Genomic DNA, 26256 nt, shown 5'->3' on the forward strand with positions numbered 1-26256 from the left:
AATGATGACGTTTTTGGACAAGGAGGCCATAATGTATTTTAAAACTCTATTTATTTCCCTGTGATGTGTACTGTACATTTATTAGTGACAAGAAGTGGAGCAACAACCACAGTATTGCAGAGCTCCAGATAAATATGGTCTTATGATTATGGTACGGAGGACTCAAAACCCAAATACTCAGGCATTTCTGTGCCTGATAATTTTGCATATTTTTAGCTTCTCTTATATTTAGATCCCTAAGTTCCTGTAAGAGCTGTCACCCCAAACCTGCATTCGGCTATACTGCATCATCCCAAAGCTTGCAACAGAAAAGAATATCAAGCTTTCAAACACAGCATATTTAGGAAAGAGAGAGAAAGTCTGCCAAATTCCCAAAAACCACTTCCCAATTCCCCTCACGAATAGCAGGAAATTACTTGTTATCAGTGGGTAATTCAGCCACAAACGTTATTGATTATCCAACCTCAATCTTTACAGTCTTGATGGCCAAATATTTTGCAATCATTCTCTCTATTTAAAACTAGAAGATGTGATTTTTATTTTGGAAAAATGGCGTTTTTCAATTTTTCTGCATGCCACATCACATTGTGGTGCATCCCTCTAGATTGTCCAGTGTGATAGCCAGAAGCCTGACTGACAGATGTCAAAGTGTACATCACGTTCTAATTTGTGAGAAAAGCCGACATTATTAAAAAAATTCAGATACTTGTAAAAACTATACATATTTTTAAAATAACGTATTTGCTTTTAACGTTTGGGTTTTGGTATATCCCAGTGCAAACCAGAAACTCAAAGATCTAGAGAAGAGCTATGTGTTTCTTATATTTTTTTTTTCTAGTTTCATGGTATTTCTTAAAACCCAATAGATTACAGAATCGACCTAAGTAGGCTGTCTTGTTTGTGAGCTACATAGTCAAATATTTCAGTAGTTTTTCACCCAATTACCACTAGCTGACTAAATTCAGTTCGTTTAAGAAATTTGCCGAGTTCTGAGCTATGTTCTCCTTTCCTAGAAAAGTTCCCCTTAGACACCTATTGTGAAAAGATAATTTGATATTTTGGTTATGTGTTATTTTTTAATAACATTTTGAGTAACCTTCTGTCATTACTACGCTAGTACGTAGAACAGCTGATCAATTTAAAGGCCAGTGAATTTCCAGTGCTGTTAGTGCAGTTCCAGAATGTCTAAAGAAAAATCCCAGGATCCTCCAACACTTGAAAACTGCTTTGAAACTACCATGGAAATGTGGAAACATACAAAGTTTCGTTTTTTTTCAGATTAAAAGAATTTCTAATTTCAAAAATTAGAAGATATAGTTCTTTGAAGGGAACACTGCCTCCATACTATCTATACCATGCTGCTGCTTATTATATAAAGGACTTCATTCCCAAACAAAAAAACCCCACAACTGTGTAAGAAAGGTTCATAGTCTGTAAGCCTTTTAGGAACTGTATTTGAAATATCCATATTCTTCTGTACTCAGTTAAGAACTGTGTGTATGGTATCACCTGTCAAAGTTTTCTAACCAGGTTGTGACTCCTTAGAAATGAGAGTTCAGCCAGGTGACAAAATGTATTCATCTTCGTCTTAAACCTCAACAGCACCATTTTTATTAAAATGCTACATGCTTTTTAAAATTTAAATCTTTTCAGCTGCTGTAGTTGGAAATGTTTGTTTTCTTAAATGGATATAATAGTTTTATTCAAAACATTTTTAGTCCTGCTTAGCTTTTTCTAATATTGACCTACAAGCAAAGATGGAAAGAGGCAAACCAAAGATGTTCTGCATTGTTTGCTCCCTGCATGCAAGAAAAGGAATAACCATTATATTTTTCCTGCCTGTAACACTTAGGAACTTGACACAGCTGGCAGAGTGTATGTTCAGATCATGGACCAACTTTGATGTTTTACATTGTTATTAAACAATAGCTGTCGTGGCCATGGAGCAGCAGGATACTACACTTACCGTTCAGTAGACCTGTTTTTATAGAAAGGGACCTCCCGCCTCCTTGCCCCAGGCCACAAAACCCTCTACTGCGAGATGGTGTTTTGGATCTGTAGCAGTAGGAGGATTCTTGTGTTGCTGTATTGGCTTTTGGCAAGTTAATAAAATAATGTAAACAGCTATTTTGGAAAATGACCGCATGTTCTACATGCTCAGTACACAGAGAGGTTCTGAGTCACTGAAAAAAAAAAAAAAAAAAAGAAGAAAAAGAAAATATCCGAATGAAAAGAAAATGGTAAATGTAACAATGAAAAATCCCATTCAGTAATGCTGTTTCATCTCTAAGAGATGCTTTATTCAACAGCGGGTATCAATCCCCACAAGTAACATCTGCTATCAGAGGATTTGCAGGTACACCTTTGTTCACTGCTAACCGAATTTGTGTCAGTATTCTAATTCAGCAGATTTCTGCTTTTCACTCAAGCCAGGATTAGCATTGACTTGGGCTGGAGGGCTTTCAAGCTGCTGTTCTTCTTTTAGCTATATTTCTCTGTAAACATCTAATTGTTTCAAAAAGTGATGTACAGTATGCAAAAACCTGAATTCAATGCAAATAAGTCTGTGCAGCTCTAAAGTTAACAGGTGTTCTCATTAGTGTAAGTAGACAAGGAACGATTCTTGAATGTTTTATAAACACTTATAATCATGGCCAAATACGTTACTATAAGTATAAAGATACTTATAGCAACATCTCCTTTTTTCTTCTTGTGCAATCTCAGCACTTATTAATAGGAGACATGTGTCAGTAAATGAAATACTAAAAGCCAGTCCGGCTTCTGCCTGCAAATAATGTAGCTGTAAAATGTTCTGCTACCGATGAATAAATTTCTGGCTAGAAGAAGAGTCAACAAAATGAAATCTTTACACATAGCACATATATATTTTAAATATATATCTTTGCTTGTACTGAAAGTAGAACATTCATTCTCCTTTTGATTTTTTTTTGTTCGTTACAAGGACTTATCATGTTGAGTCTCACTCACATATATCATAAAGTGTTATAACATGCATATAAAATTGGACAGGAGGACCATTCATCACTAGGTATTGTCCAGCTGGTAAAACTAAGAAAGACGGGACTTCTCTAAGAAACCATTGCCAATATCTCTGTGTGTGGCTGTGTAATATATGGCTTCAGATTGCAAAGGCAATAATGGTAAAATATTACCCCAAGGAGAAAAGTAGCTTGCAGTAGGTATTCGTACATTGCCTTTAGTCTTCATCTGTGGACAAAATGTGCGGTTGCCTATTCCCCTACTTCCCGCTATGCACAGAAGCAACTGAGCTGTGTCTTAATTATTATCTCTTGCTCCTCTGCTTTTTGAGGTAGTTTTGGGGGTACTTCTTTCTCACTTCCCAAGTCTAGTGACTTCCATCTCCCTTGACTTTGGCTTAATGACTGGTAGAAGTCCATCCGGCCTGCTCCCATGGGGAGGGCAGTGCAGCCATGGGGCTGGAGGGGAGGGTACAGGCAGGGGGTACCAGCGAGGCTGCACGCAGGTGTCTGACATCCAGGATGGTCGTCTTCTGCCTGCCTCATATTTTTCTTTTTTGTTCTTTGCCCTCTGAAGGAAAACCCTGTTTGTCAGAAGCCAATCCAAGTAGTCCAGCTGCGTCTTGCATAGGGCATAAGACCAGCGTAGCAGATAGGCAGGAAATTTTTCCTCCCAGTACGTTCCTTGAATGTCTAGCAGAAAGCCTTGCTCTTCCTTACCTTCCCCTTCGATCAAACAGCATGTGCTTTCTTTTCACACATCTCCCAGGGAAGGAAAAAATAAGACCTGGACTGGTGGGTGAAAAAGGGAGAATGACAAGCTGTTCCTTGAAATTAGAGAAAACATCCCAGTATCCGTGGCAGAGCACCAGACCTTTACCCCTCCAGGGAGGCTCTGTGGACTCTCCAGCCTGAGCTCCTCTACAAATCCAAGGAGGAGTTTTGGTCTCTCAGGGACTAATCAGCTTTAATTGTGACCTCCTATTTGTTCAATGTCTTCCTTACAAGAGATATAAATCAGTTCTTCTGCAACTGAGATTCTTCACAGCCAGGAAAGAAAGGAAAAGCTTTGCCTTATAATGCAGGGAGAATACCTGATCCTCTCCTTGCTAGTATTAATGTAATTCAGTAGAAACTGGTACATACTATGAGCTCATTGCACAGCAGAAGGGAAACATTAGGCTCAAAGATTTTTTCCTTCTTCTTAACAGTCCCAGAGTTCATTATTTTATTACTAAATTATGTTGAAGGACTCAGTCCTAGGAATTTACCAGGCAAATGTGCTTCTTCATCACTGGTACAATATAGTTTCATTTAAAAATTTGTTCTTTCTTTCAAATTTGACCCCAGACTTCAGGCTGTTGAATCCAGTTCAAAGGCATTGCTGTATATACCCCAAACACCAGGTTGATTTCATTTAAAAGCAACTTATGTATATGAGCAGGTTGCTTTGGAACGACGACCCTGCGAAGGTTCCCAGAGAAGGGATGTGCAAATCAGTCATACTACAAGGCAATACAATTCAAGACATATCTTATAAACATCTGGCAGCAATTGGTCTTACAATTGCTAATATTGCAGAAGTTGTGAAAACACGGGATCTGTTTGTTGCCTCTTTGCAACGCTTGGTTTTCACAGTCATTTTTACAGAGTCAGAAGAAACAGGGTAATTATAACATAAGGTTCAACATCTTTAGATATGTAGAACATTTTCTGTTGCTTAAAACAAATATTCCCAAAGAAAGTATAAAACATTTTTCTGACTTGCAAAGTTTTTGCAGTCTATCATTTAAATTACTTAAATAAAGGGAGCTTTACTACTCCCAAAAGCTGAGAATATAACACCCGCCATGCATATTAGCTTGATCTTTTTGACAGACCAGAAAAGTGTTTGTGTGTGCCAATTAAAACAAAAATGGATCCCCAGTGGCTTGTTCCTCACACAACTTCTGAAGACTGCTATCATTGTATGCTGGGGTAACCCTGGATAAGGCGGCTATCCAAAGTAAACAAACTTTTCAAAACTTTCATGACAGATGGGGGTTACAAATGCATTTTAATAAGAGAGTTGCCAAAGCAACTTTTTTGCAATCAGCATATATTTACTTAACATCTAGCAACATTGGGAACACAAGGCAGATACTTTCTCACAAAATTTTTTAACAAATATCATTTTTTTGAAAGATTGGTTGAAGACCTTTTCTTTCAAGCTGATATTTCCCCATCACTTCAATGTTAACTTTGCTCGACATCCAAAGGACTGCGAGATTGGTAAAGCCAGACTGTAACATGAGACAGACAATCTGCTTGATAATGAAATTTCTTTGGTAGTCATAAACATCTTAGAGTCCTTTAAGTAACTTAACTATCAGCATAACCATGACTACCTCTGTTTGATAGGCTGAATCACAGAGTGGGTATCTGATGCAGTATGGATACAATGCAGCTCGATATTGATCCTTTTGTTTTCTTTTTTTTTGTATTTCTTAAATATTCGGCTCTCAGCACACTACAGCACAGAGAGATATTTTATTTATCCTTTCTGCTGCTCGCTCATTCAGCATAAACACGGCCAAGAGACTGGATTATCTGTGAGAAAGAATTTAAGATCAACTTCCAGAAATGCAGTTAGACTTTTGACGTGTTTTTAAAAACTTACATGTCTCTGTCCCTGTTTAATTCAAATCCAGTTAATTAAACCACTAAGGAGCATAATGTCTCCCAACTTTAATTAATTCTACTTCTACTGTGGGTGTGGACACATGAGTATCTATGTTTTATGTATTTATTCTCAAGATATATTATATTCTAATGATATTATTTTTTTATTATTATTATTTTAAGAATATTTAGAAAGACAGAGAAAATTCCCAGTCTCCTTTCTTTCATTCCTTCTTTCTTTTTTGCCTTTGTTTCTGACTCTCTTCCCACCTGTCCTCTCCCAGCCCTGGTGGCTGCCATGCAGATGGAGAGCGGTGTGTCCTGTGTTATGTGGGCTGGGTGGCTAGATCTCAACCTGCAAAAATATCTCAGGAAAATAGAGGGAAAAACCTAGATTCTTCTTCATTGTGGGTAATCAGGATGATTAGCATGATTAGGAAAAAAACACCCTTGTGAGAGAGCAAGGTGAGATGAAGGGAGCGGTGGGAAGGGGGAAGAGTGTTAGGTTCTGAGCTAGAAATACTCCAGCGACTCACATTTCCTTTTTTCCTACACATATCAAGGGCAGCAATCCCAATGCACAGTGCAACAAGAGGAACACATTTTATTGAATTTCGGCACGCAGAGGTATCTGTCAATCCAAGTTTAAATCACTTAGTGTTCGCCACAAGCTGTGGGTGTCCCAGGTGACATCAAAATTTAGGTTTTCTGCACTGGATTAGCATCAGGTGGGGTTTCGACAGTCAAGAAGTGTCCAATAATCCAATGCTGAACCATTGGCATAGGTTATACGAAGCTTTACCCCAATAGTCCAGCACTTTTTCTGGATGTCCCACGTTCAGAGGGAGTTGAACAATGGCTTGTTTCAGTCTTTGGCTGAAATAAGAATTGTGTGGTGGTTTCTTGGTGTCCATATGTGAGCTATACATGAGCCATACGCTTCTCGAGCTGCTCGCTCCATTCCCTTTTGCTACAGAGTGAAGGGGGTTTTGCTGCATTTCTCCTACCCCAGAGGATTCTTCACTTCCTGTATTAAAGTTTGTTCTTGGCATTGTCTGAAAATAGTTCATCCCTGCAAATAATAGTTATAGCCACCAGAGATGCATAAGTAGGCTTTGAAGTGAACGAATCAATAATACGGTTTTGTATTTTCTGTTTTGCTGTGTGTATTTATCGCCCTTTTCCATATCTCCGTAGAATGCCTATCAGTAGGATTGCTAAAATTGCCTCCATCCCTGTTCTGCAGCTAAAATAAATGTACGAAACAAATGTATCTATAGAAATGTATATTGGTAAAGAACTAGAGGGATACCACGAAGGAGACTTTTTTTTTTTTTTTCCCCAGCAGTGCAATAGTCCCCTGACCAAAGTTTGTAGGAAGACTGTGGACAGAAGCCCCTGGGCTTATCCCATGGCACTTTTCTGGCTTTTATCTCATGTTTTCCATTGGTGTAGGAATACCGAGAAAGGGTATTCCTACACCAATGTTCTAAGGCATGTTCTAAAAGGTGATCCAGGTGTTCTCTAAAGGTCTGGAAGTCCTGGAGGACCACAGCCATGCATGGCACAGTAGCATGTCCCAGAGCACAACCTAGCACAGGAAAAATATAGGATTTGTAGGATTTTTAAGAACTACTGATCCTGGGTAGGATCCAAGGTATATTTATCTATTTATGCATTATAAAATGGTAATGGTATTAATTAGATAGAGTGTCCCGTATTTCCTGGAGCTATATAGGTATCTTTTTGTTTAATAACATAGGATCTTGTTGAACACAACCTTGGTACATCATTATGTTGACATGCAAAAGAAGCTCACCCCTCCATTTACAGCTTTATAAGGTGACAAGAGAAATCCTTAATAAGCCACAAGTAGAATATCATAAAACGTGTTTCACACCTGCCTCCCCCTCTTCCCACACTTCGTTGGCAGCCCAGCAGTGTATTGAATTTAACACACATTTACCTGCCTATTTTCAGAGGATCAATGCCTAACAGCAGGACTGTACTACAGTTCATTGTAAAACTACCGTGTGAGTGGATTCAGCCTTTGAAGTGATTTTTTTTCCGAGGTGCTATAGGAAGAAAGGGAGAATCTAGGGGTCCTGGCACCTCTACAAGCAACCTGAAGGGCACACCCTTCACAAATAAGAGGGTTAATGTCAGTTGTCATTCCTTGTGGGTATTTATTGGTGACAGCAGGGTGGTAATTCTGCCTGGGAAGGTAATGCTAATTCCAAACTGTAGCCTTTGCAACTATGATGGCAAAAGGAGAGAGGGATTTCAGGAAATATTTAAATCAATGAAGCACCTGGCACAATGGAGACTGGCAGCTCTATCTAGAGCACTTAATTTTTTTTTTTTTTTTTTTTTTTTTTTTTCCCTCTTCCCCCAGATTTGTCTTTCATTTGTTTCTCCAGTCCCTCTGTTTATTTCAGCAGTGCCGGATGCAGGGACGGTGTGTTAGCACGCCTTAATATTGAACAATTTATGCTTGTTGTTAGTTATACATCATTTAGGGCTGTGATCATAAATTGTTCAATCACAAGGTTTAGTCAAAGCTAGCATTCTTTACTGATGTCTTTTCCCAAGGGTGTTGAAAATTCGATTGTTCAAAGTGCAAATATGGTTTAGCAATCCCTTCCAAGAACCATTTATCAGAAATCCTAAGGAGGTAATATATAAAAGTGGGATAGGAAACCTGCACATTAAATGGGATTTACCAGCCAAAGCCTTTGGAACTGCTTTCCTGTGAATGACTGGAATGGAGCAGAACAAAGTCAATTACTGACTGTAATTAAGGAGTGGATGCGTTTAAACTGTAGAGAGCAGTAGCAGTCTTCTTGAAACTGTCTAGTTACTCTGAAGATTAGTCTGAGGAAAGAAAGAAAAGGAGTTGAACTATATCTTACAGAAAGTATATTTTAAATGAATTCTCTTCCCTCCATTCTATGATCTGTTTTTACAGATTTGCTCATAAAACACTGATAATATATGATTATCGAAATAACACATTCAGACAAAGAAACTTTCAACATGTATTTTGCTTTGGTCTTGTTAGCAATGGAGTATCTCTTTTGCATATCATACAGTGCAAATGTTTATGCAGTGCTGAATACTTGTATTTTAATAAAGCCTGAATTTACTGAACGGAAGACTGAACTATGTTGTGTCCTTTTTAAGCCTTCAAAATACAGTAAATCTAATTATATATGTTGCTCTTACTTTGAAAATGTTATTCCATTTTATAATTTTAATAATGATTTGTTTATACTGGGAGACAGGCATTAGATTGAATTGTTGCCTGTGTTTAGTCTAATTCATATCTGCATGTATACATTAATAAATTGCTATATAATATAATATATGCTGAGCCCAAACCTTGCCATGTGAGCCCAGCACAGAACTGGGGGTCAGCTGTAAATGAAGCTCTTTCAACTGGTCACCTGAAGTTGAATTTTGACGAGTTTGGTTTTTTTTTTTTCCTTCTTTTGATAAAGGGACCAGGGAGTGTGTGAGTAGTGATTAACATTATGGCTGTGGACTAATAAGGGAATTAAAAAGTCCCCAATAAATAACTCTCCCATGTGCACAGGGAACAGTGGGGTGGCTGGAGGTCTGCTCCTGATGGGTGAGGGTGGGATGGGATGGGGTGAACATCTGCAGCCAGGCAGCCTCCCGAGCCCGCGCTGGGGGACCATTCCCACATTCTCCGCAGCGCTCTCACAGGATGTCTCCGCTGGAGCTGCGCTGACGGGATTTTCCTTAATGCTGATGACTTTGGAAGCCTTCCTTACAGGCATTTCCTCAATAACAGGAGGGTTATAGAACAATTAATAGAACATTAAGCTGTTTTATCTTTTTTCTTTTTTTTTTTTTTTCCCCTGGTAGTATTTCAGTTTTAAGAAAGATGCGGGAAGTGCCCGGGCTGATGAGGATCTGTTGTTTCTTTTTATGCTTTAGTAAAAACTCTTGACATGGGGCAGATGCAGCAAAACCAGTAGCACTCCAGGTTGATGGATTTACATAGATAGGCTCTGCCAGGTCTTAACGGCTTTGCTCTGCTTTTCCTCACACTTTGTTCGGAGCGAAATCTCTGTTGTCCACTGTGTTCATTTGTTCCCTGGGAGAGACCTGGAAAGGTTTTGGTCCTGAGTATTACCATGCCCCAAAGAGCAGCCCAGTGTACAGACTAAACCCACAGCCCCAAAACACTGAAACCCGAGTGTGCAATGCCCATGTGCAGATGCTACCGAGTTTTGTACAAGCAAGGCTTAGCAACAAAAAAAAAAAAAAAAAGAAAGAAAAAAAATCTGTGGTTTCAGAGCTGACAGGGTCTGAGGTGGTTTGGAGCACGGGCCCGATGAGCCCCTGCCCTTTGCAAAACGTGATGGGGATGTAACCCTCCATTCACTTGTCTGCAAACATGCAGAATTGCCATGCCCTGGGTCATGCTCCATGGCCACATGCACCAGGGCTCTGCCAAATAATCCTGGCGCAAAGCACTGCACAGCTCCGTGTGCCTCGGTTTTGCCATCTGTAAAATGGTCGTTTTGACCTGCTGGGTAAAATACCTGGAGATCTGCTGTGGTGAAAAGATATATATGTAAAAAAAAAACCAAAAAAGTGATGTATCATTATTATCACGGTGGTTTACAGAAGTTCAGACCAACAGAATATGCATGCATATTTCCACCAGATATTGTTAGGCAGTGAAACAACATTATCAGGGGAATGAATATTCTTTTGATAAATATTCCCAGTGAGTGGGTCAAAAATGTAAATTGACTTCTATTCAGACAAACTGGGGATTTTTTTTCATGATAAATGGGCTCCTAATTACTCTGCTACAGCCATCTTTGATGGTAATATTTTCTATGTGAAAACGAGTGACATTATTAATTTTACCAAAATGCTCGGAAGTGGACTCTGGGATCACAGGTATACAATAAATGTGTAAATTCGAGAATGGAGGTACCAGATATAAAAATAATAGTACCAGAATAGAAATGGAAATTGAAAATAACAGGAATTACTTCTCATGTTGCATTCACTTCTTTTCAGGGTGCTTTGATCAACATTTGAACTGTGTCTTGTAACACCGAGTTCCCTGGCTTTTCTTAACTTTTGCCACATTCCCGTTATTTTTCCACTATTTGTGTTCGGTGGTTGCATTGCTGAGACAATATCTCGTTTGTTGTGACATATTCAAAACAGTTTTCAGACAGAGGTTCAAAACTCCTTGGGAACTCAGCACTCCAGAGATAATTTCTGGTACAGAGGAAAAGCGTTTGGGTGCGTAGGAGAGAAAATAGAAGAAAATCATCTGTCCGGTGTGTGCTTTACTTACCTGTCTGTGCCCATGCCCTCCCCAGATCACGACAGTGTCAGGGAATGAGTTCCTCCTCCAGTCGGATATCGACTTTCTCATATTGGATTGGTTCCACGCTATCAAAAATGCAATTGACAGATTGGTATGTATTTGTTTTGGCTGTTACCTTTATTAATTAAGATGTAGCAATTTCAACTTCATTTGTTTAGGCATCTCTGCAGGTTTTAGGCAGTCAGCAGCTAGCTAGACATTCCTTTCTCTGAAGGATATAAAAATATGTATGCAAATCTACTAAAAAATGTCAGATAAACAAGGTTGTTGAACAAAAATGTCATTTGATTCTTGCCTCGAAACGGAACGCTACATTTATTTCTCTGAAATAACAAGGACATTGGTTTGCTGAGGGTTGTAAAAGCACACAAGCACTTAATAACTAATGAATTTTTGCATTTTCTGTTTATGCAGCCTACAGTATATAATCTTCAATAGAACTATTAATACATTTGAGCCTTTTATGAATTTTTGTATTACTTATTCACAAGAATAACACTAGCAAATAATATTCCTTTGTAACTGATTGCTGTTATTCTCCCAGGAAGGCTGGGGGTTTTCTACTAGAAGTAAGCAGGGCTGTGTTTTATTAAAACAGTTTTTAATTACCAAACCAGATTCAGCTGTAGCTTTTTCTTTCTTTTTTGCCACTCTCAATACAAATTCCAAATGCCTTCCTCCTACCCCTGCCTGATCCAAGAACATATTTTTTTTTTTAGAGGGCACTGACTTTCCTTGTTCACTGCAGAATCTGGTGAGAGAAAAATATCCCCATTTCTTGCATTTTTTTTTTTTCCCGAGGTTTTGCTGCAGTGGAATTGGCAGAGCGGGCAGAGGCAGCCTCTTGGAAAGGGTTAATCTGAACACGGCTACTGTTTCCTTAAAGAGCTACAAACATTATATTACCCTGAGGCTGTAATCAGCCAAGGAAAGTTTGATCTGATGATGTATGTCTTCATATTGTGCATTTCATTGGGCGTGTGAGGATATTGATATCCTACAGAAGATTTTGGGGTGGAGTTTTCCGTGGAGACTCAGAACACTTTTTTTTTTTTTTTTTTTTTTTACATTTTCCAGCTAAAAATCTAATAGAGTTTTTTTTTTTTTTTTTTTTTTTTAAGTGCAACTAAGGTAATATTGTGGCTTCAGCAGCTCTGAGCATGCAGTGAACCACAGCAGCAGTGGCTGGTGGGGCACAACTTGTGAATGGTTCTGGTACCGGAGGGCAGGGCTTGTCCCGGCGAAGGTTTGCCTTTGCTGCGTGCGCAGGCCAGGGTGCCACCACCAAGCGCTCCGTGACCATTTCATACGAGCCATTTATTTCAGTTGTACAGCTTCGAGTGAGCGTGCAAAGCCTTGCAGCCTTCCAGGCTGTTGGGATGGCTAAATCTCACCTGACCGAATGCCATGGGAAGAGATGTGTGATTAGCCAAAATATCACCTCCTTTTTTCTTTGATTTTTTTTTTCTTATTTTCTCCGTTAATGGTCCCTAATTGTCACTTTCTATGCCAGTGAATTAGAGCAATAGAGAAGTGCCCCCCCCTCAACCTTAGACCAGCAGAATTCCACCCCAGATTTATACAGATCTTTGAAACAATTGTGTTTGCAAGAATATTTACTGTAACTATCTAAAGCAGAAAGGCAATTTAAACAACCTTCCTCTTTGCAATCATTTGGAAGTAGCCTGCAATGTGGAAATAATTTTGGTCTCTAAAGCCTAAAGAAGTAGGCCTTTTGTTTTCCTCACTTAAGTGGGAATTTATCTCAGAAATTAAGATCAGTCTGTCAGGGCCATAAAAGCTCTGCCATATGACAAGTTTTGCATTACACTTTCCTTAAATTATATACTCACTGCATCACTTGCTCTGTGTGTGTCTGTTAGCTTCTGATTCCGCGCTGGCATTCTGTAATCTCTTGCTTCATTCTTACAAATAATAATTTTATTAAAAGCATACACATATGTGTGTATATATATTCTTTTCCCAGCCAAAAGAACGGAGTTGTACATCGAGAAATTTGGAGTTCAAACTCAGAAGATCCTCCAGCATCGAATTACTGAATAGCTTAGACACTGAATCCAAAGAACCAAAGCCTGAACACAGAAAATCTTTAAGTAAGGCTTTTTTCTTTTCTGTTTTTTTTTTTTTTCCTCTTTTTTTTCTTTCCTTTTTAAATAACTATGCCATTACAGGGTAAGATAATTTTTATTACATGCAGAATGTAAGGAAGATCACTGAGAATTTTAAAGCTGAATGTGTTCTGTGCTGATATACATAACTCGCATTTAAGTAAAGACAGTTACTAGCTCCACACTTTTAAAGGGTGACATTCTCTCCTAAGAAAAATAAATTTGTTTAGCAGGAAAGACATTTATTCAAGCCATTTATTTTTAAAAATAAGCAACATGAGTCCTATGCTAATGGTCTGTTGCAGTTGCTTTGTTTCCATTTTAGTAAAATACCTCAAATTGCCAGAGTAATTTTGTCTGTTGTATATTTATACACTGAATTGCTGAAAGACCTGACATATCCTCTGTAGCTGACAATCAGTGATATATCTATAATTTTATAGGAGGTAAATTCCAGGGATCGAGGGTGATTTTTGTCAGTGTGATTAAAAAAGAAAGTGAGCTAAAACTCGCAGGGATGTGCTTTATATTCCCCTGAGACTTCCCTTTTCCAGTTTGTGCTGAGATGCTCCTGATATTGTGGGCAGTAGGCGCAGGAGCTGGTGCTGACCATGAATCACCCACTCAGCATTTTTTTTTTTAATTTCACCCTCTCTCTCTCTCTCTCAATTTTGTTTTTCTTCTTTGTTTGGCAGGAGATTCACACCCTGCTTCTAACGTAAGCGCCGTGACAGCTTTAGGCTCGCATGCTGGTACAAGATACCTATAGGTACCGAAGCGCTGTGTAGGAATTTGCCAGCATGCCTTTCAGTGCAGGATCAAAGCCTTAGATGTTAAGAAAAGAGTTGCATTAAAAAGACCCAACATAGCTATTTTTAATGATAATTATCCACACGATCATAAATATATGCACACACGCGTGCACGCGTACACACACAAATACAGAGATTCATTAAATAGTCTCTTTTTGCAGACCAAAGCTTTTTGTTGTTGTTGTTGTTTTCCTATTATCTCAGAGATTTGGGGTTGGTTGGTTTTTTTTTTTTAAGGTTTTTCTTTCTGTTATAAAATATAAAGTAGCCTGAATGTAGCTTGTGAAAAATTGTCCCAATATCTTTGTGCTGTGTATTACGTTGCATTTCTCAGAGGAAGAAAAATAAGACTGAGAGCGTGGCAAGTTCTGAGGGCCTGATTCTGCTCTTATTGTGGCTAATAGCAAAATGCCCATAAACTGCCTCAGCACTCAGGGAATTTTTATTTATTTATTTAGACTTCTCACATATCTTTAAATGATAATTTGTCAGACAAAACAGAAAAAGTGAATATGAGCAGTGACAGAGACTTAGTCTGCGCTTCTTTTCAGACCTTAGAGAATCCTGAATGCCCCCCGTTTTGTTCAAGGCTATTTAAACTATTAAAAAATGTGAAAAATATCTGCCGTGAAATCTCGCTGAATCGAAGCTTGCATTTAAATACTGTAGATGGGATTGCTTCTAAAATATGTATTCAGAACTTTTTTTTTTGGCCCCTTGAGATCAAGCAATTATGTGGAATTAGAAAAATCATATTATTCACTTACTTATTAGTAGTCTAAGCACAAACTGTATTGTCAGTTTTCTGCCTTTGGCTTTCTGTGCCCTTAATGTTCACACAAGTATCGTAGCCAGAATTATCGGCAGCTAGAGCCAAAATTGCTTTAAAAAGGCATGAGAACTGGTAATGACACATTGTTAGCAGTTAACAGGTGGTCGTTTCATTGTCCAGTTTGACTGCAGAGCCCAGAGAAGATATGTGCAATATCTGCAAGTGTGTTGCTGAAGTTCTTACAAAGTTTAACGGGTTTATAATTTTATAGTGCTCTTCTATTATTGACTGCTGCCAATGCCAAATCCGAACAAAGGAGATGGGTTTTAAAGATGGCTTTAAAACTCCTCCAGTTTAACACGGAAGACGAGCAACCTACGTGTTAGCAGGCCACCACCCCCTCCGATAATCTTTAATTAAATACTCAGACAGTTTGGACTCATTTGTATTTACCTTTTCTAAATATTAAGGGCTGCAAAAAATGTCCAGGTTTAGACTTGGCACTGCTGTCTCACTGGGGTTTTTTAGCAGCACAAATATATAAAGGGCAGGTATATTCTAACTGAAGTATTCCAGTAATTTACTCTTTAATTTAAAACTGGGGAGACGGCCCCTAGGGACTTAGTAGCAGGAATTTGGTTTTTATGTTTAATCCTAATTGCTTCTGCTTACACTACAAGGACAAATGGTAATTCTCTGTTATGCTTTTTGAGCTGTAGACACTGATTTCATTGAAAATTGGGCTCAAACTGCCAGGCTCAATTTCCAAAGTTCACAGAGTGTCCGTCTTCTTGGTCACGCAGCTTTTCAGTGGCTTCTCATCCAGTTTGGATTCCACTCATGTTCTAATTGAAGTTTTCTTGAGCTAAGAAGAAACCAAGGATGGCCTTGGGGAACATTACCAAAATATGTAAAACTGTGGTCCCGCTCTCAAATACATGGAAAGAGACTACTCTTTATTTTATGATGCCAATTATTTTACTGATTTAATTTGTGCAGCTAATGCTGGGTCAGAAGGACATGTTCTTCACCCTGGCAACCTCCCCCATCAGAAGATGTACACGTTTGGTGCAAGGAAACGGCCTTGCAGCACCGCTCCTTTTTATGCAAATAAGAGTTGTTCTAAAACGATAATTTTTAAAATTAGTGGCAGACTTCATAATTTCCAAGTAATTTTGTTATCATTAAGACTTTAGGTTTTTGAGTTTTTTCTCCTAAGGTTGCCAAAACCCGCTCCTAATTAGTACCAGTTATAATTGGGTCTGCTGGTAGGTGGTCTGCCACGTTAATTTTATACCACATGAAACCAGGCACCTGGTTTAGACCGAAAGCAGAGATGCTGTCACGGTTCATGGGAGGTAGGGCAAGGATCTGTGCATTGCAAGGTTCCCAAAAACTGTTCATCTCTCCAAAACCCAAGAGACCTTACTGTGTCTCTGGACTACAGGAGCTGTCAGGACAGTGGTGTTGTGGGCAATGAAACCAACTCCATGCTCTCCGCTAAGCTCAGCGTTCCTTTTTCTGTCCAGGGTCGCCTTGTGGTTTGTTATTTTGGCCATCATCTGGGAATTTTGTCACTCAGGAGTGACCTCTTGTGGAAGAGCCTGGGCTGGAGTTGCTATTGATTGTCGGAGGGGATCAATTCCCCTTCTACTCCCCCTTTTCCGGATGGAAACAAACGGCTTCACAGTAGGAAGAGTGCCCTTTGGCTACCGTATCAATCTGAGGGCTGCTCTTGTCAAAATGCACAATCACAAGCTTGATAATGCAATCCATTCCCAAAGCACTATATTTCCAACCTGTTCTCCATCATTTCCTTATGGCGTCACATTTACTCAGTTCATCACATTCTTATTAATATTTTAGGTTTCCTTGAAAGTGATGGAATTCTATTTTTATTACAAAAGCAACAAGAATAAATACTAATTGTTGTCAGTTATTTCCTTATGTAGTGGGAACAGTAATCTGTTCCTCAGCTTTAGGTTGCCAAAGCAAAATAATTAAATATTTTAGACATTTAAAAAATCTGTGATATTAGATAAATGCAATTTGATCTCCTTGTTTGCCACATAAAAGCTGGAACTGCCTGAATTGATAAGATTGAATTGCATTATTTTTATTGTTTCTACTTGCATATTTTTCTTATCTTCAAGAACACTTTACTTAAAGCCTGGTGGTTAGTCATGCAGCCCTGCGACGACAGAACCTGGAAAATCTCCTCCATATTTGAATTCTAGCTTGGGGAGCCGCAACCAGGGCATCAAGATTTAAAAAAAAAAAAACATATATTTTTTGTTTTTTATACATATATATTTATGTGAAAAGGAAAGTCTGGATGAGCTGTGCAGTATTATTGTTTCTCATGATCGCTTTAGCGTCTCAATAAGAGTAGTCGGGGATCCGGGCGTCATTGTGCCAGACACAATGCGACATCGAAGTAAGGCAATTCCAGCTCTCAGCCTGAATAAGGACAAGTTGCAACAGGTGGAAAAAGCGGACAAAAGCAGGGGGTGGAAGGAAAAGTTGACAGCAAAGCCGACATGTCATGCATATTAAACAGCAGGCTTGGGATTCCTTTCCGCTCTTCGTTAGGACCGGGGTCTTAGCCCCGGCACCCTGGCCACCGGCCAACTCAAATAATGATATTTTCCTTACCTAAATTCCTCTTGCACTTTCAACAGGGAGCGATGGGTCTTTTTAGTCCCAAAATGCGATGCCTTGTTCTGGGATGCCACAGCCCTTGCATGCTTCCCTGGGGAACGGCTGCAGGACAGTGGCTGGGAATGTGCCTCCTAGCACCTTTTTAATCAAGAAAAAAATAATAATTTCAGGATCATAATTTTGATTGGCTTTCAGAGGTATTTGCTACAAAGCCATTGGGGCTCTGAAATCTGCTTTGGTTTCTTAAAAGACACAATTTAAGTCAGGCCACCCCGTCCCTAGGATTTAGCCAAGGACTCTGTGTGTGCTTCAAAATTGCCTGAAGTTGCTTTTCTCATTTCATTCACTTTTCTTTACTTTAGAAGGCTGAATTCTGAAACTCGAAGCATGGCATATAAATATTCCTAAGTAATTACTAAACCATCCAGAATCGTTTCTGAATGCAGTTTGTTAGATGATTAAGCCTGTCCAATGTGTGCGTAGCGGGGGGAACAGCAGCAAAACCCCATTTTGGTCTCTCAGTGGACGGGATGGAAGAACTGGAGAAGACAGAGGAGCTTTAACCCTTTCTGGCTCTGCATGGTGCTTGCTCCTTCCCTGGTTAAAGCTTCTTCTGAGGGCTCGCTCAAGGGTTTAAGGTTTGTCCCCCCACACGCGACTGGGTATTTCTGTGGCAAACGCCGCCTTGCTGAGGCTATTGTTTCTCTGCAGAGGGAAGGGATGGTTCCCAGGGCACAAACACACGGATTTGCACGGCTTCAGCTGCGTAATAGCAGGAGGAAAAAAAAAAAAGCCAGAAACTTATTTTGTTGAAAGCATCATTTAGTGTTCCTAGAAAAAGGCCACCTAATTACAGGCAGCGCTGCGAGAGGAGCCTGTGTGATTTTTCTCTCTTCCTTTTTAGCACGTGAAGGGGCCGGTAGGTTGGGAGACCACATCTTGGGGTGCAGTGAGAGGTTTTACTGGCTCAGCCAAACTTGTCGAGGGCCGGATTCTGCGGTAGCAAAGGGAGTCCTTCACCCACGTAGGGTTACCTCTGTGATAAGGGGGCTAATTATAGCAGCAGAAGTGGGAAATCACTCCATTTCTTTGTTAGCTCTGACGAGGTCTGAATTCTTTCCCCTTCCCAGCCCGTTTATTTTAGCTAGATGTGAAGTTCAAAGCCAAATGGCTGCTATTTAGGGAGTATTATTCCGTTACAACGTTAGCATTATGTATAGGTCAGTTTTATTACTTTTAATAAACCCAAGAAATATAAAGTAATAATGTATATTAGTGCAACACTACCAATGACAACAATTAAAACAGAAAGCAAAATGAAAGCTATCTGCAAATATGCAGCTTCCTACTGCAATGTTAATTTTGTCACTCTACAGCTTGTATGTTTGTGGCATTTAGTTTTATTGCATCAACAGGAATGCAGTCAGCTTCAGATACTGAAAAACCCCACAAAAAAAAAAATGCAGCATGGTGTTTATGGAGGGTGGGAGCATTCGTTTGGACTTTAGGGACTAAACTTAATTTTTTTGACATATTTTTATTCTTATGTTTCTCTGCAACACGTATGATAGGTATGCTCTTTGCTTAAAGCTTAGAAAAATATTGATTCAGCAACAATGAAGTAATAATATTGGCATTTTGGAAGCAAAACGTGCCAAATTCAGAAACAAATTGTGTCACTGATAATAGGAGATTATGTTGCGCCCAAATTCATAACTGGCTGTGACTAGTTCTCATAAAAAAATGGATTTTTCCTGAATTTGAATATCCTGTTTCCATCAATTATAATATAATGTTTCCTTAATTCTTTGTTTTATTTCTACTTCACTTTCCAAAATCCTTCCAGAGTTTACTATTTGGGTTGAAAAAGCATATTTTTAAATTGGGCATAACCAACTTCCATATAAACGTTTGGCAGGGAAATCAGTGCATGTTCACTTAATTCATTTTTATTGAACCAAGTCCAGATTTTTAGTCAGGAAAAAGTTAGATATTAATCATATCTGAGCAGGATCATTAAATTTTCCTTTACCTACTAGAACAGCAGGGTCATTATAGAACCATGAGAAGTTAGCTCACTTATTAATCTTTACAATTACATAAAAGTGATCATTTTTATAGTACTTAAGAGTAGCTCTTACCCATTACGTGAAGAGTATGTGGGAATATTACAATATAACATAATGTATTATTATAAATGTGACCTGTGACTCATTGGTCTGCTCACTGACACACAACTCTGGAAAAGTTATCTGTTTGAGCTTGGATAATCTTTAATTGTTTCATATTCCTCGTGCTCATTTATGGAGCATACTAGTAAATAGGGAGCTAGTCACCGAGTTATTAATTACCTCATTATTACTTAATTATCACTATTGCATACTTCATTTTTATGGAGAATTATATCATAAAAGAAGGTATTTTATACTGCCCACCACAGTTAAGTATGAATGACAGTGATAGCTAATGTAAGATTGAGTTAGTTAAAGAAAATCAATCAGAAATCCTCACTATAGATTACTATCCGGTTTCTTCTGCCTTTTCCAGCAAACGCTTCTCATCTTTGACTTTGAAACCCAACAGTTTAAACTGGGTTCTTGTTTCAGTGGACTAATCCCCTTTCATAAATCATGTTCAAGTGCTGAAATAATTTGCACATCGTTTAAAGAGTATTTGCTTTGAAACATTCACCTCAAGCCCTTTTGTATATCCTTTCTCTCTAAAGATTTGTAGTATTTGTTTTGTTCTCTGAGGTATAAAAGACCTGGGTAAACTTTATTCCTGTTGTTTCAAGATTAGTGAAATAAAATGCATATTTATTCAACTGGGACTGAAAGGAGCTTTAGTAAAGACGATCATACATACGACCCATGGGAATGTTATAATACAAAATGTCTGTCTTAAAATCTCTTTAGGTTTGTTCAAAACACTATTGAAGGACTTAAGTTTAAAGAAAAAAAAAAAAGGGTTACAAATCCATATTTCTTCTTTGTTACAAAGAAGAGAGAGACACCATATATTTTTCTTAACAAAATAAACTCCTACATGTGCACTCAAGATAAATTTGATATGGAGGCAAGTAGAGACTGGAGAGCCACGGATTACTTTAAGTTTCTTCCTACCGAACTGCACATACTGACAGAGTGTTCAAGAAAACTATGTTTTGGATAAATGTGTAGTGGTTATTTCAAACTCACACTTGCTTCAGAAAAAGCAATCACAAAGAAATTATCAGCATTTGAGGGATTATTGGAGTCAAGCAATGGTGCCCCTTCCGTGTACTAAGAGTGAGGGAGACTCCTGTGATACGAGGAAGATATTTACTCTGACTCTATCACTTTTAAGCCCAACTATCCAACATGTCTCTGGTTTGGTGCTGCCTCTTCATTCCTTACTAAGTAGATCTTTGTTTACACCGGGAAGTAAAACTAAAGTGTGATGTGTATTGGGCAAAATGTCATTACTTTTATAGTTTAAAGCAATAGGCGATGCAGACGATTACATCCGCTTGACCCTCCATCACCTGCGTTGTCAGTATATCTCCATTTTTGTACACCTCCGTATTTTGCCTCCCCAGGGAAAGAATATAGGCTGACAACTGATAACACCTAAATAGATGCAGGCATTCTCACTGCAACAGGAAGTATTTTAGACTACTGCCTTTGGAGAGAGGTCAGACCTAGATGGAGTGAGAAGGATTTGCTGAGCTTTGTTCTTTGGGAAGGAAGAGCCAGCTTTCCATCACTCCCGTGAGCCTAATTCTGAAGCCTCTCGTGGTAATTACTGAAATGACTACCCTGATTGCAAGTTTGTAGCCAGAAAAAATGATTCTCACACTGCACTGTATTCTGAGGCTTCACTACTATTTATAACTAATCCAGATGCAATCCTCCTGGTACTTTGGTAAGAATGTGAGAGAAATAAGGAGGTTTTTAGGTTATAAGGGTCTAAATTAAGCTCAGTTAGAGAGACTGTAAATCAGACTCTAGATAGGAATACCTACTGCCCAGACTCACCTTGTTCCCCATGGTGAAATCATTTAAATGTTTCTACCTTCCAGGCTGGAGGGTGTATTTAATTTAAATTACAACCTCAATCCCAAATATTTAAAGACCAACTTAACAGATGAAAGCACAGTACTGTCTCTGGGATGGAGCGTATTAGTGCTTTAAAAAGAAATGTGCTTTGTAGGATCTCCTATTTGTTCCACCAGCTGCCTGCTGACATGCCAGATAAACAGATCGTGCCTCTGAAAGCCAAAGGGTGGAATACCACCGAAGGGTTAAATGCTGTATTGTTTCTCAATTAAGGAAAAGGTTCCAACTAGTTGGCTTTAAATATTGATGGTGAAGAGAACGCTATGACATATGAGCAGCTCCCCTCACCACCAAGGATATTTGGCTCCATTTAATTAATTCCATTGGCCATTGTCTTAACTGTGCCCAGGATTCACCCAAGAGGAATTCACTTGCGTTACTGTTATTGAAAAGTGTAACATAGCATTATCTGCCTCAGACAGACTTTTTGTAGCATTGAATCAATTCCCCAGTTCTTGAAAACAACTACCTCATTTGATTCCTTTCATAATTAATGAAATTCAGTAGTAATGCTTTTGCCCCTCAGCTCATGCTGGAAGAATGTTCCAAAACTTCAGTTTTCAAGCTGAAAGCGTTCTAATTTTCAGCCTAAATGGACTTGTGGTAAGAATGTGCTCTTGTGTCAGCATTTAGCTAGCTCTTCATTTTCAGCAGTTCCTTTCTGTCTCAGGTGTACCACCTCAAATAGAGTTACAGACAGCGGCCTTACTCCTTCTCCTGCTTGGTTTGGTAGACTCAGCCAACCAACATTTGTCGTCATCTTTCCTACGATAGGCTGCTGCTCTTTTTCCTGATCATCTCAAATAGCCCTTTTCTGAATCTGCCCCAAGTTTCAGTCCATATTTCTTCCACATGGATGTTCAAGGCAAGGTCTTCCCACAGCTGTGGGAAGTGGAAGTCACTCTTCCATGTGGAAATGACTCTCCTGATACAGCCTAGGGATTGCATTTACCTGTTTCATGGCCACTTTTTTAGAGATAAAAAGAAAACAACCAGAACATGTAGATGCTGCTGTCCTTTAATCTTTTGCAACCAGTGGGCTCACCATGAAAAACAGAGTGAGCCTGCCTTAAGCCTTTTTATAGAATATAAAATGTGTTCCTACATGTGATAACAGGTTTTGCAATTAATTTTAAAGGTATTCAATTTGTATGGAAAATGAACATTCTTATCAAACTGAGCAACTCTTCTTAAACATCACATTTAAAATAAATTAAAACAATTTAAAATACTTCAGTCCTTACACACTTAAAAAAGAAACGTCGGAGAGGAAAGAAAGGCCTATCGTCATTACGTTCATGAAGATATCTTGTCCAGAACACAGAAATAGTTTAAAAAGCATGCAGGTATGAAGCCCTGCTAGAGAGAGTATGTCCCTACATGTAAAGCTTTATAGTTCATATATGTTGCATATATGTGATCATAGTGATAATATGGTTTATAAATACTTTTGCTGAAGAAGGTTATACTCCAGTCCAAGGGCCCAGAGCCCAAGGGAAGGTGGCCAGATATAGGCAGGCCAGAAAAGGAGAACAGCCAGATGCAGATTGGATCATTTGCCATTTAGCAGTCTTTGAGGTACAATAACATAAATCAGAGCAAGCTAACCTTTAGCTTGGTGGGTATCTATAATAAAAGACTTAATTTAAGGTGCAGGAACATGTGGCTTGCATCCACATCGCTCTGTGCTCGCTCTTTCTAGGACAGACTGGCTGTGTCTTAATCAGACAAAGCTTTTCCTCAGAACTTCTTTGGTCACCTTGTGATGCCTGGTGGTGTGTGTCTGACAGAAATTGATGGCCCTGGTGCTTTTAAAAAATTGTGGTGAATGTGTCTGATATGTAGATGTGGAATATTATGCTTGAAGGTAAAGTGCCTTCTGGGGTAAGAGTTAAAGGGCAGAGTAAAGCAGAGGCAAAGAAACTTGGTTCTGTCTTGGCCATAATACCTTTGGAGAGAAGTCTCTGGAGTAAACTGGCTCCTGAACAGTCCCTAGGTTTTATCTTGGGTAGAAATAGCTGGAAGGACTAGAGACTTCACTAAAAATTAAGTAGTGTGGGTGATGATCTCAAGATCACTCTTTGACTGTCTTCTATGCGAGCTGTAGATATGCTCACTTAAATCAGAATCTTTGTCTCATTGCTATGGTTTCCAAGAAGTTAAGAAGTTCTGTTCCTGCAAAATAACCTTTGTATATATTTTTATGTGAAAACATACATATAATATTTTTCTCAACTATGTAAAATTAAAGATGATTATTTTAGGGTGCTCTAATGCTCCTACCTTCCTTTCTTCATATGAAGGTGTTTTAGTTGATGTGTTTGAATGAAAATCGGAAGACAGCACTAAAAATTAATGGAGAAATAATTAAAATACTGTAATACCTGAATTGTTGTAAATGTTATCTGAAGATCACTGAGTATGATGGATCAAGGATAGTACTGATATTGAGGCACAATTACAAACAGGGAGATACTTGATTTATTTTTGCAACTTTGCTCTTAATGTAAGTTACACTTTAGCCATTTCTGAACTGAAAGTTTAAGTCTTGCTTAAAAAAATCTTTTGCTAGGTTTCAGATTTGGGGTATCTGGCAGTTTGAATTTGGGGTTTATTTATGAGAAAAGTAAATTTTTCTGTTCATTGCCCAAGTGCCTTGAGGGATGGAGACAGCAGAAGAGGTGAGGGACAGGCCTAGGAAGAGAGGAGTCAAGGTGGTGACATTGGGAAAGAGAAAGTAATTGAAAGGATCCTGAGGTACCACTGGTTTGTTGTATCCTTTCTCTGACTTTTGCTTTCCTCTGGGGTACTGTAGCAGATATTTTCTGCTGCATGAGAAACAGTGCCAGGCCAGACACAGCAGTGGTCTCATCTCATACACCTTTTAAAAAATCATTTGTAATTGGTGAATGCGAGGATGCAGAGGATCCATTGGAGTTATCCTTTCTGTTATTAATAATCCACAATGAAAATGTTCTTTGAAAACACAACATTTATTTTGCAGGTTTTAGCCCAGAAAACTACGTTAGCAGAATTCACCTTTTCCAAACAATTGCATACTTGGAATTCATCTGTAGCTGTCCCTGCTCGAGTTACAGGTCATTCATAATAATAAAGCTTTCTAATTCTGTGACAGAATATTCATAATGTCTTTAAAATACTCAGCTAGATAATGGTCCCCAGGATCTGGACAGCAAGACTTCAAAAGGCAGAGTCCTCTGATCTCTGGTTTCCTTATTCTCTCTAAGCTTGGAAGGTTTCAACTATCAAGCATAGATTAAGTTTTATTGGTTGATAGTCTAATTGCATTTGTATTATCTTTCCCCTTAATATTATTTTCTTTTCTCTGTATTGGATTTCGTCCAAATATTGCTACTTCCATGAAGCAGTTTTCAGAAAATGTTTTGATTTTGCTTTGATGCTTAACTGCTTAACACGTGAGTGCTGCAATAAGGTGCTGGTTCCTGATAATAGTTTTCCTTCTGTAAGGAAAAGATTCCGCAATCTTCTGTGCTTTGCTTATATTTGGTAGGGCTCTTCAGTTGAGGCTTTTCATGGACAAGATAAGGTTTGGTTAAACATGTGAACTTTTGAATGTTTATCTGAACTAGATTCGACCTCTAAATTTGTCCATCATTAGTTATTTTGCTTTTCTTTTTAGAGACTAAATTATGCTATTAAATATGTTCTAAAGTAGGTTAAGTCCCTGTGCAGTTTGTCAGCTGGAACATTAATTTTAAAACTAAAACAGTCTTCTATAGTATCTTTTTAACATTTTGTCTGAGTTTTAACCGTGGCTGGTCAGGGGTAGGGTCAGTGCACCCATGCATACCGCACATGTAGCTGACTGAAGTGTCTCAAAGTTGTTGCGATGACTGGCCTGATTTTATTTCAGGAAAAGATCATGATATATAGTAATTATTTGACTGCTCAGGCAGCTTGTTCCAGTGCAGCTGTTCTGGAGACTGGATGGAGTACGAACTGTCACCGCATGCCCTGCAGTGCCTCTGGAGGTCTCCCCCTCCAAGCCCCCACGCAAGGGCTAGGCAGACTTGGGGCCCCAGCTACCTGTTGCAGCAAACTCATTGCACTAACAGTGTAGGACATGCTCATTTCTGGAGTCCCAGTTACTCATGCCTTCAGCTGACCACATAAAATCATAGAATCATAGAATGTTTTGGGTTGGAAGGGACCCCTAGAGGTCATCTAGCCCAACCCCCCTGCAGGAGCAGGGACACCGCTAACTAGATCAGGTTGCTCAGAGCCCCGTCCAACCTGGCCTTGAATGCTTCCAGGGATGGGGCCTCCACTACCTCTCTGGGCAACCTGTTCCAGTGTTTCACCACCCTCATTGGAAAGAATTTCTTCCTTAGATCTAGTCTAAACCTACCCTGGTTTAGTTTAAAACCATTACCCCTTGTCTTGTCACTGCTGGCCCTACTAAAAAGATTTTCCTCATCTTTCCTATAGGCCCCCTTTAGGTATTGAAAGGCCGTAATCAGGTCTCCCCGCAGCCTTCTCTTCTCCAAGCTGAACAAGCCCAACTCCCTCAGCCTGTCCTCATAGGAGAGGTGCTCCAGCCCTCGGATCATTCTTGTGGCCCTCCTCTGGACCTGCTCCAACACTTCCATGTCCTTCTTGTGCTGAGGGCTCCAGAGCTGGACGCAGTACTCTAGGTGAGGTCTCACCAGAGCAGAGTAGAGGGGCAGAATCACCTCCCTCGACCTGCTGGCCACGCTTCT

General features: G+C 39.2%; 1 protein-coding gene across 3 annotated transcripts in view; it reads left to right on the top strand.

The window, feature by feature from the left end:
• The window catches only part of ARHGAP15 (Rho GTPase activating protein 15), a 336537-nt gene that overhangs the window by 158236 nt on the left and 152045 nt on the right, over positions 1–26256 (top strand). For all 3 annotated transcript variants that reach the window (XM_035897895.1, XM_035897896.1, XM_009642493.2), the window contains exons 7-8: positions 11036–11134; positions 13031–13157. In XM_035897895.1, the coding sequence (XP_035753788.1) occupies positions 11036–11134; positions 13031–13157 (226 nt within the window). The remainder of the gene's footprint in view (positions 1–11035; positions 11135–13030; positions 13158–26256) is intronic.

This window comes from Egretta garzetta, unplaced genomic scaffold (genome assembly GCF_000687185.1).
Source record: "Egretta garzetta isolate BGI_Z169 unplaced genomic scaffold, ASM68718v1 scaffold197, whole genome shotgun sequence".
Lineage (NCBI taxonomy): Eukaryota > Metazoa > Chordata > Aves > Pelecaniformes > Ardeidae > Egretta > Egretta garzetta.